General features: G+C 41.6%; 1 protein-coding gene across 2 annotated transcripts in view; it reads right to left on the reverse strand.

Moving 5' to 3' along the window:
• Positions 1–247: 247 nt before the first annotated feature.
• The window catches only part of MATN3 (matrilin 3), a 20120-nt gene continuing 8732 nt past the window's right edge, over positions 248–11635 (reverse strand). Inside the window, exons 4-8 of one of the 2 annotated variants that reach the window (XM_003787421.2) lie at positions 10605–10730; positions 8516–8641; positions 5384–5509; positions 2312–2422; positions 248–595 (exon numbers count right to left, since the gene is read on the reverse strand). In XM_003787421.2, the coding sequence (XP_003787469.1) occupies positions 540–595; positions 2312–2422; positions 5384–5509; positions 8516–8641; positions 10605–10730 (545 nt within the window). In that variant the 3' untranslated portion in view covers positions 248–539. The remainder of the gene's footprint in view (positions 596–2311; positions 2423–5383; positions 5510–8515; positions 8642–10604; positions 10731–11635) is intronic. The other variant, XM_003787422.3, reaches the window with a different exon arrangement.

Consider the following 11635-nt stretch of genomic DNA (forward strand, 5'->3'; position numbering starts at 1 on the left):
AAAAAAAATAAGCAAAAAAACAAGTTTTGACAGTTCTAAATTATACTGTATTTATCTCAGTATAATCATATGAACACCTTTTATGTGTACATTGTACAATTTGCACTCTCAGTAATAAGACTGGCTTACATTACAAATACTATCAAGAGAAAGTAGATCTAAAGTTTCCCTTGTGAAATATGGTTATCTTACGAATATAAATATTTTAAAATTAAATGGCTCAATGAGTAGATAAAGCAACATTAAGCTTTTCATTCATTAATATTTCCTACCAGCCATTTCACAGTCATTGTTTAGAGACACTAAAGTTGGCTCTTTGGAAGGATCTACAAATGTATTTCCTTAGAAATAATGGTACAGGAAAAATGACGCTGGTTCTCCAGAAGATCCTCATGCTATTTATCCAGTAATATTCAAGCATTTATACAGGGTAATGGCAAATTATTAGCAGGAACATTGGAGATACAGTATACAAAAAAATGAAAGAATACTAAATGCACCAGGTTGTGCACATTTCCAGGTGAGAAACTTGATCAATTTTAACGATGTATTTGTCCATATTCATTTATTTGCAACTTCTTCAAAATGTCATCCAGTGGCTAGTTGTTAAGGCCAACACCATTTATTTTTACACATTAGAAAATTCAAACACTTCAACACAAAATAAAATAATTATGTCCTATGATAACTGAAGAGCACAACTGTTTTCTCACCAAAAGTCTAAGTCTCAGAAATCTTATTTTTCAGAGCTCATGATAAAATTAGACCATTGTAATAATCTACAAATGTTTTTGCTCATATAAAATTTAAATGGAAAGTCCTCTCTTGGATTGATAGGGGGAGCAAAGTTTATGAAGTCTTGATTAAATAAATTATTGAATTGTCCCTTTGCCTCTCTGGAGATTCTACTTGTCTAAGAAATGCACTTTCTAAGATTTAGGGTGAGACTTTCTTGTGTAAGGAAAATGGTGATTCTGAAATGGGAGATAGGAATAGAAAATGCCTGCTGATTCCAAGTAGCATCTCAAGCAAATCTAAGACTCGAAATTGATTCATTTAAAACTATACTCCCAGCTCAGCCAGGTGTGGAGGCTGGGGAATCCTAGCACTCTGGGAGACCGAGGCGGGTGGATTGCCTGAGCTCACAGGTTCAAGACCTGCCTAAGCTCACAGGTTTGAGACCAGCTGAGCCCCAGCAAGATTTTATCTGTAAAAATAGCTGGACGTTGTGTTGGGCCTGTAGTCCGAGCTACTTAGGAGTAAAAAACTACACTCCAGGTGGTGCCTGTGGCTCAAAGGAGTAGGGTGCCAGCCCCATATGCTGGACGTGGTGGGTTCAAACCCAGACCCAGCCAAAAACTATGGGGGAAAAAAAAACTACACTCCCTAAAGCAGGCATCCTCAAACTAAGACCTGTGGGTCACATGCAGCCTGCCTAGGACATTTATCAGGCCCGCCAGGTGTTTTTGCCACCACTGCCTGCCCTGCTTAGCAGCCGACTCGTCCCTGGGCCCACAGACCAACCCTCCAATGGTCTAAAGGACAGTGAACTGGCCCCCTGTTTTGAGGACCCCTGCAAAGTCTCTGCATACTCTTAGGTTATACCCTCCACAATTTAAATTCCACTACCCTAACATACATAGGAACAGAGTTGTTAATTTAAGCTGTTCTGAGAAAAAGTGCTTTTCCCAAGTTACTCTTTTGGTAAAGAACTGATTTTGAAGTTTCTGAGACTACCCTCACATTAACCTGAAATTTAAAAAAAAAAAAAAAAAAGAACAGTTTCTAAGACTATATCATGTTACATTTTGAAATCCACTTTTGACCACTTGGCTAGCCTAAGTGTATGACTGTGTATATTCTGAGATATCACACCCCATTAATCAGCTAACTTGTTCTGTACATGTAGTTTCTGAACTAAGAAAGCCGTATTAAGGAATCGGCATAACTGGTCCATCTGTCATGTAGGAGCTCAACTAGGAATGCACACGTGCTGTCTGGAAAGTATCCAGCCACCATTTTTCATATTTTCATAGTGTGTGGCTGGATACTTTCTGGACAGCCCTTGCACACTGCTGTGGAAAAGCCATGGGGGGGGGGCGGGTAAGGGAATCGTTAGGCAGCTTTTACATGTAAATATTGAATGGGTGAAAAAAGAATTCTAATTTTTTTTTAAAGTAATGTGTTACTACTGCTCATCTTAAAACTTAAAAAATGAGGCACTTGCTGTAAAATGCCCTAAAACGCTTGGCTCAATTGTAGTACCTAGGTTTGCTTCAAGCAGAAGCAGAAAACTTTCCAGAAAGGATATGTTTGGTATTCAGTCTCTGGAGATAAGAGCTGACCTTGTCCTGGAATGCCAGCGTGGCTTCACATCCACAAGCATCTTCAGTGGAAACAAGTCTTCGCGCTTCTTCGATGGCTGCATACAATGACAGTGCATAAATATCATAGTTATCCAGGAATTATCACAAGTCTGTGTCTACACAGACTGAAGACTCATACACCTAGTACTGACTTACTCAATTTCTCAGCCTCTCAGTGATCTCTTCTTTTTCCTAAACATCCACAGCATTTACCCTCTACCCCCTTCCCCCCGAAGGTAACATTTATTTTATGCTCTCTTGTAATGTTCACACTGCCCTCTACTCTACCTGGAACTTGTCTCCAGTGTCCTCCTCGGGACTTTACATTGATACTACCTACAGAACAGGATCTCCATGAATACTCACTGAAACAATAAAGTAAGTGCTAAGCAAATAAAATGAGGCGACAGCCCAGTTACAAATCATGCTGGATTCCCCACCTTTGGAGAGGAAAAAAATGTCTGAAATTGGTTTTTCTGAAAAAAAAAAAACCACTTAGGGAGATAGCACCTAGACTTACTTAAATTCTAAGAGCAAGCTTTTTCTTATTATCCTCACCCTTCCTAAGAAACTGATCCTTTACTTTTGAACAAATACATATCTGCGGAGCACTTAGTATGTGACAGGGGCTACGGTAAATGCTAGACATGCAGACAAGATCACTGCTCTTGGAGGTTGGGCTTACAATCTGCTGGAACATAAAAGCACGAATCTGAAACTCAACTCTTGACTTTTCTCCCCCAAATCTGATCTTCCTTCAGTCTTCTCTATCTGAGTAAAGGTACCCCATTCATTTGTTCAAGTTTGAAGTTTGGAAGGCACCCCTATTCCTCCCCTTTCCCAGACTTCACATCCAATTTCTAACCAAGCCCTGTTTGCTCTACCTTCTGATGTGTCTGATCAGTTTACTTTAATCACCATTGTCACCAGCCTAGCCCAAGTGACCATGGCAAGAGCCTCCTAACTGATCTCCTTTCCACCCTTCATCCTCTCCAACTCACTCCTCGTAGAGCAGCTGGAGCAACTTTTAACAATCTAACAACCGGCTTGGTGCCTATAGCTCAAGGGGCTAAGGCGCCAGCCACCTACACCAGAGCTGGTGGGTTCGAATCCAGCCCGGGCCTGCCAAACAACAATGACAACTACAACCAAAACATAGCCGGGCGTTGTGTCGGGCGCCTGTAGTCCCAGCTACATAGGAGGCTGAGGCAAGAGCCTCCTCAGCTTAAGCCCAGGAGTTGGAGCTTGCTGTAAGCAGTGACGCTATAGCACTCAACTGAGGGCAACAGCTTAAGGCTCTGTCTCAACAGTAAATAAATTAAAAGATAAAAATCTAACAATCATATTGCTCCACTGCCCAGAACCCTCCCATGGCTTCCCCTTGCCCATCAAATAAAATATAAACCCCTTTTCCCTGGGCCCAGACAACTGGCATGATTTGGGCTCTGCCAGATTCTCCAAACCGTTTTATGCTCCACTCTCCCTGCCTCCCAGCTGACCATGCCCTCTCACACCAGCTGCCTGGCATGTCCTCTCCACTTGTGAGCTGCCACCTAGGACTCTACACTGTGCTCCCTCCTCTCCCCAGCACCCCAGTCTCAGCCTAACTGCTGCTTATCCCCAAGTCTTAAATGCTCCTTCCTCAGAGGGACCTTCTTGGGCCCCCTCCCGCTCTTCTCCAGCACAGCTCTTAGTGAACTTGTTCATGTGCCTTCACTCATCTTTTCCCCCATATGGTTATCAAAGATCAGACATGTATGTTCACAACTGTATACCTAGTGCTTAGAGCATAGCAGAGCTACATATATATAGAGAGAGAGAGAGAATGGATGAAGGAATGATTGAAGGACAAAACCCAAGTAACTGTGACACAGGTGACCTGTGCTAAAAGAGAGGACAGAGTTCAACGAAAGAATACGGGAAACTGGTGGAAAGGGAGGAAATGGAGCTAACCCTGGAAATTAAAAAACAAATGTGATTTTTGTAACATTTGATTCACACAAAATAATTTATAAAACACGTGTAACTTGAAGTATAATAAAAATAAACATTAATAAAGCTGCTGTCCAACCCAGGGTGTAAAACTATGAATACTGTTGAAGAGACAGCATTTAAAAAGCAAAATGATAAACACAGGATAGGAGTAGATATGTGCAAAGCATAAAAACAAGAATTTATAATGTTGAGTTTCTATGAATCAAGAAGAAAAAGACACATAACCCAATAGAAAAATACAAAAAGGACATCAATATCATTTCCAAATACTAAACTCAGGGACCAGTAAACAGGAAAAAATGCTTCACCTCATTAGAAACCAGGAAATGGGAAACATCCTCTAGATGGGAAAAACTTTAATTCAACAAAACCAAATGTTGGCAAGGAGGTAGTTCTTGGGCTCTGACAAGCAAAAGTGATGGGGGAAGGAGGGTCTCAGCAAAGGTGGAAACAGGCGAGGGCAGGGCACGCTCCTGGGACAGCACACAGCCCACTAAGCTGCACCACAGGATTGGGGGAAGGGAGTGAAACTGGGGCAAAGGTAGCCGAAAAAATAGGAAGGAGAACAGTAGTTAGCAGAGGCTCTGGGGGAGTGGGTGGTGGGCAGTTTCAGAGTTTTAGTGGGGGAGGATGAAAAATTACACAACGATGTGAATGTACTTACTGCCACCAAACTGCTTAAAAATGGTGAAAATGGTAAATTTTATTTTATATATTTTACTATAATACAAAAATCCAAATGTAGGGAGACTATAATTAGGAAACAGAGAGAGCACGTGTGGGCGAGTGAGAGTGAGAGCGAGAGGGAGAGAGAGGGCGAGAAAAGAGAATGGGATCAGATCATGGGGGGCAGGCTGTCTGGGGAGTATGGAGTATAATTGTCTTATTTTGTAGACACCTGGGAACGACTGGCGAATTCTGCCAAGGAGAAAAAATCAAACCTGTACTTTAGACACAGAGAAAAATTCCTCCTAAAAGATTTTTCCTGCCAAACGCAATAGGCTTAAGGAGCTCCTCTTCACCTGCACACGTCTTCTTGTCCTCGTTCAGAGTGTGGCCAGGATAACAATCACAGTGGTAGGACGCCACCCCGTCACTCACACAAATGTGCTGGCACCCATGAGAGCCCAGGGCACACTTGTTACGGACTGACCGCAAATGGTGCAGGAAAGAAAATATTTACACGTTAGTTAAATAGAAAACCAAACACAAACAAAGCAGAAAAGCTTCCATTCGGAGCACTGGGTGTTGGGAATGAACCTTCAGCAACGAGTCACATGTGGCAGGAGAAAGCCTGTTTTCCTTCCCAATATTTCACATCCCTTTGGACCAGCAGTTCTCAACCTGTGGGTTGTGGCCCACAGGAACTGTATTAAAGGGCCGCAGCATTAGGAAGGTTGAGAACCACTGCTTTAGACTCACCCTTTATCACATACACTCCATTTCCTCTGATCTCTCAGATATCTGAGGGTAATTTCTCTTTCCTTCTACCTATGGCACTGAGCCATGGTTATATTCCAGAACTTACCTTCAGCCTTTCCGGATGACTATCAATGCTTCCAGCATCAGCTATTCATGGATCATTATCGCCATCACCAAAGATTATTTATTAGGGACCTAATTGCACATGGAGCTAAGTGTAATGCTGTCCCCAAAGGACTATCTTGAAGGGCCTGCCCTTGATAGCTTACAAAGTGAAACAGAAAACATTGACCTGGAGACACACTGCGCACACTCACACACACACAAACACACACACGCACAGATAGAAAAATAATGGAAAGTTAATATCAGTAATGATGATATATATGATTAGATAGTGAAGAACTCACTATCACAACCACATAACATTTCAAGGATCAAGGCAGTTTACCCAAATTTGAGTAGAGAGCAGAGAAAAGTGCCCTTACTAGTTCTGTATCCACACTGGCCCAGGACAAACAAAAACAATGACTTTTTAATAAGCCCAGAAACACTTCCTAGGAGACACATGTTCTTCCTCTTCCATTGCAAGAGCCAAAATAGTTTATTTATTTCCCTTTAACTCTCTCTTAAATGTCATTCCAGACTCAAGAACTTTGCATGGCTCATTCTTGCTTATACAACAGCTTTGCATGAATTGCAAGGCCCTCAATAATCTATCCATAAAATACCTTTCTTTCCAACTTTATCATAGATATTCCCCTTCATCACTATAATTTAGATTTTTTTCAGCAAAATGCCTAATAGCAGAGTGTTTCATTTTTTTTCCCCTTATCCTAGCTTAGCACCCACTCTACAGATAATAGCTGAACATGATTCCAGACCCCAGCCCTGATCTGGATCTCCATATTCAATTCAACAAGCCTTCCTACCAACAGCAAGGAAAAAGTAGTCTATTAGAGATAATCTGACTCATGGTAGCCTACCTTTATAATAGTATTCATTATTACTTTAAAATACATAAATACTAACTTTCCCACCATGCAGGGGTATCCAACTATGGTCTGCAGGCCACATGCAGATTATGTGAGGACTTTCTTGCTTATCTGTGGTGGCAGATATCATGAAAATTATGCATAGACTATTTATTTATTTACTTTTGCCTGTCAGCTTTCATTAGTGTTCACATTTTTAATGTGTGGCCCAAAACATCTCTTCTTCTTTTAGTGTGGCACAAGGACACCAAAAGTTTGGACTGTCTACATAACCACTGGAATAAGTACCTGGGTTCAAACTCTTGCTCAGCTACTTATTAGCCAACCACGGGCAAGTTACTTGATACTCTGTGCTCAGTTTCCTCCTAAAGTTGCTACCAGGATCAAAGGCATTACTGTGTCTAACTCACCTAGAATCACCTCTAAGTAGGCCCTGAAGAATGTTGGCTACCGTCATCTGGGAATGTCACCTGGAGTAGTTTGCCTTAACTGAAATTTGTGTTTGATTTATCTTTTCAATAAATTGCTTCATGTTACTCTATAATGTCTGTTAGTTTTAAATGAAAATTTGTTTCTTTTGTTTTCTTGGGTCCTCAATATTCCTGGCAGCTTAAGTACCAAAGGAGATACATGACACCAGTTTGAGAAGTGCAGCCATATGAGTCCTATCCACCCGACTGACTTAGTCCTACCAGCGCAAGCCAGTCCCTGCCAGAGGACCCCTCCACTTCTCTTGATATGATATACTTCACCACGGCTTTGTCTTCCCCTGATGCCACCTACCCAACCTCTTTGACCCTTAGTTCTGGCTGTCCCTCCCTCTGCTTAGCCTCTGCTTTTCTAAGGAGCTGGTTTTCAGTTCAGCAGGCTGTAAGTTGCTCAGGGGTGGAAACTTCTGCTTCTTTATATCCTGAGTCTGGACTGACATTCTAGGAACAAAGTAGGCACTCAGTACTCTTTCCCTGATTTCATTTTTTTAAAAAAAGGGAACTGAGGCTATGCCATTTCCCTTCATCTATCTTGACAAGACCACATAATATATCTCCTCCAGGGAGAAGAAAATATATATAAAATCCAAAACACATTCAATATGCCAGAGCTAAACACCACCTTGGGAGCTCAGAATTTCTCTTAGTAATGTTTTTACATTTATAAATGCCACTCTGTCCTGCCAGTGGATTTAAATCAAATTAATGAGGATTAGCAATGCTGGCCTGGGCTCATTTGCCAAAGTATAAGGCTCAATTTCACCGAAGAGTGATCATCTAGAAACTGTCAGGGAATGACATGCTTCAGACTTACTGGAAGATTTGTGTGGGTCTAATTCAAGCATTTACAAAGTTTCCTTTACTAAAATGAGCCAGCTTTAAGATTAACACTACAGAAAAGTTCCAGGCCAAGTTTTAACTGGAAAAAGATCAGTTCAGCCTATCACACCAAATAGTAACTGTCCAACTGACTTCCTCTAAAGTTTCCTATTTGCTTAAAAGTCCGCAGTGTACAGAGCTATAAAATTTTCCTGGATAATGACCCTACATTCAATTAGCTTTTCTCATATCCCCCACTCCCTCCCTATTTCCCAGTAACTTTCTGAAGTGATCTATGTTTGCAAAATCCAGTGAGCTCACTTACCCTCTTGTAAGTTACCATTAAGAACCTCTCTCTTGGTGAATTTTAAGTTCATTTCCCCGCCACAGAAAGAGCCAAGTATAAAAGAATTTGTTGAGTGGACCTTACCTGAACATGTTTTCTTATCTGCATTCAGAGCATAGCCCTCATAGCACTCACAGTGATAGGTCCCATTTCTGTCATTCACACAAAGGTGCTGACACCCGTGGGTACCCAAAGCACATTTGTCTTCAGCTGTCAAATGAAAGTCCAGGAGAAAAGAAACAAAAAGTGGAAGAGTGTTTCATTACCCATAGATAGAAATCTTATCTGCAGCTAGAAATGTACAAGGGGGAAACTTATTAGAAACTATTCGAAGCCATTGGCATTATTCGTTCTAACTAGAAGTTAACTGAGTTAAATTAAATCTCACACACATGATAATTATTCTCTGACCTTCCCCAATTCCTTTTCAAAATCATCAGTATTGGGTTTTTATAATCTAAGCCTCTCATGAATACTCAGCGTTCCTTTTAGCTTCACTGTGTGCTTATCCCATGTCGGAGAAATACCAACTGTCATGTGGCTAATTAAACCAGATTCACAAAAGCATAGAACTAGAAGAAATAGTTTGAAGACATCCTGGTTCAGCCCTCTCTCACTTTATGAATGAGGAAAACAAGCCAAGGGGAGACCAGCTGATTCAGAGCAGCATACGAACTTAAGACCCTAGATTTTTTCTAGTGCTTTTCCTAGGTACTGATACGTTTTAAAACTATTTTTTATTTTTAAACTTTACATTTTGAGATAATTTCGGACTTAGGAAAGCATTGACGAAACAGTGCAAAGAGTTCCTGCACTTCACGCTGTTTGCCCAAACGCGAACTTACACATCTTGTGGTCCCTTCGTGGTCACCACTTACCAGGCCTGGGACTGGTTGGTCTCCAGACCTTGCCTATCTAGCTGTGTTCTGGACACAGACCGCTATGCTGTTATCTCGCTCAGGAACAACCGCTCTTAGGTGCGTGAGGGCTATTTACTTTAGCAGAAGGGAGACAGAGAGAGAGATAGTCTTTGAGAGAGTAAAGCAGTCTTCTTAGAAAGATAGATCTTAGTCTTCAGCAGAGCTTAGTGATCTTCAGCAGAGAGACACCGTGCTGGCGTTCTGCAGGCAGGAGAAGCGACAGAGTCAGAATGAGTGGTCTGTAATAGAATGAGCTCACTCCTGACTGCCTTCTCCTCCAGCCTAATATAAGGCTGATCTCATGCCTCTCAACACCACAGGTGTAGAGACTGCCAATTCACCAATGCTCTCATCTCACGAGCTCTCTCATGCTTTTTAGAAGAGCTAAATCCCTCTCCATGCCTTTTTCACCAAGGTGTTGAGCTATATTTCTTATAACTCTCACTCCTCCTAGCCATAGGTTATATGGGCTGCTACACATACATATAACTATAACATGCTATAAACCCAGGAAATTAACACTGATATGATATGATTTACTGATCTACAGATTTCATCCAGATTTTGATGATTATTCCATTAATGTCCCTTTTCTGGTTCAGGATCCAGTTCAGACGGCCACATTGCATTACACTGTCCTGTCTCCTTAGTCTCCTCCAATCCGGGACATTTCCTCAGTCCTTCTTCATCTTTTATGATTCTGACATTTCTGAAAAATCCTAGAACATTATTCTGTGAACTGAAAATGCTTCTCAGTTTGAGTTTGTCCAACATTTCCTCATTCTCAATTTTTAATAATACCACAGACGCACTGTTGCGCTCAGTATATCACATCAGGCGACATACGTCACTCTGTGTCATAACCAGTGATGTTAACTGTGATCACTTGGTTAAGGTGATGTCAGCCAGGTCCCTCCACTTACAAAGTTCTGTCTTTCCCTGTGTTAGGAACACATCTCTGAAGGGTGCTAGGTGATCTTAACTTGCTAAAGTATCCATAGCATTTGGAAAGGTCTAGTTTAAGGTCGAGTACACAGAAGGAAATGAGCAACATATTTATATGTTGGGGCTGTGACGGGTGTATGTTACCATTTCTAACATTTTGGGTAAGACCGAGACATAGGAAAAGCTCAAGGGTGGCAAGAGAAGAAAACAGACCAAGTCCCCAGTCCTAGACAGTGACCCACTCTTCCAACCCTGGATAGGTAGGAAGATAGCCAAGTAGCAATAGTCAAGACTCCTCCCCCACTCACCTGAGCAGGTTTTCCTGTCTTCATTCAGGACGTAACCTTCATAGCACTCACAATGGTAAGAGCCAGTTCTATCATTCACACAGATGTGCTCACATCCGTGAGTGTTAAGAGCACACTTATCGATAGCTATCAAAAGATGACCAGGACAAAGGTGAATACAGAGAAAGCATGCTGGAAACAAATAATTACGGTCCTTGCTATTTACACACATGCATGCACAGAGCTAATGAAATAAGGGAGGGGAGCAGTTTGGCACAGGCAAAGGGTATCGGGTGAAGAATTGGGAACCAACCCTTTGGTTACTGGTAGCCCCCATGACATGGATAATTTCCCTTTTTCATCTCCATTTCATTATCTATTTCAAAAAGTAAGCTGAGCCAGGTGTGATGGCTCACGCCTGTAAGCCTAGTACTCTGAGAAGCCGAAGTGGGTGGGTAGCTTGAGCTCACGAGTTCAAGATTGGCCTGACCAAAAGCAAAGCCCTGTCTCTACTAAAAATAGAAAAACTGAGGCAAGAAGATCACTTGAGCCCAAGAGTCGAAGGTTGCTGTGAGCTATGATGCCATGGTGCTCTACCCAGGGTGACAGCTTGAGACTCTGTCTCTAACTAAATAAATAAATAAATATAAAAAGTAAGCTAAATTAAATGATCTCTTAAGCATTTCACCTTGTATTTCAAAGCAGCACACTGAACCCCATAAATGCATCAATGTACAAAGTTATGATTTAATAAAAAATAATAATAATAATAAATTCAGTCCCCTATTCAGAAGAAACTAAATAAATAAATAATCTCTTAAGTTTTCTTCCTCTCAAAAACTTTTTCTAGTATTTAAACAAACAAAAAATAAGAGTCTAGTTCTCATTCCTCATTGACTATTAGAATTCATGTGCGAGGCTCGGCGCCTGTGGCTCAAGCGGCTAAGGCGCCAGCCACATACACCCAAGGTGGCAGGTTCGAATCCCCAGCCCGGGCCCTCCAAACAACAATGACGGCTGCAACCAAAAAATGGCCAGGCGTTGTGGCGGGC

This window comes from Otolemur garnettii, unplaced genomic scaffold (assembly GCF_000181295.1).
Source record: "Otolemur garnettii isolate 467f Iridium unplaced genomic scaffold, OtoGar3 scaffold00022, whole genome shotgun sequence".
Lineage (NCBI taxonomy): Eukaryota > Metazoa > Chordata > Mammalia > Primates > Galagidae > Otolemur > Otolemur garnettii.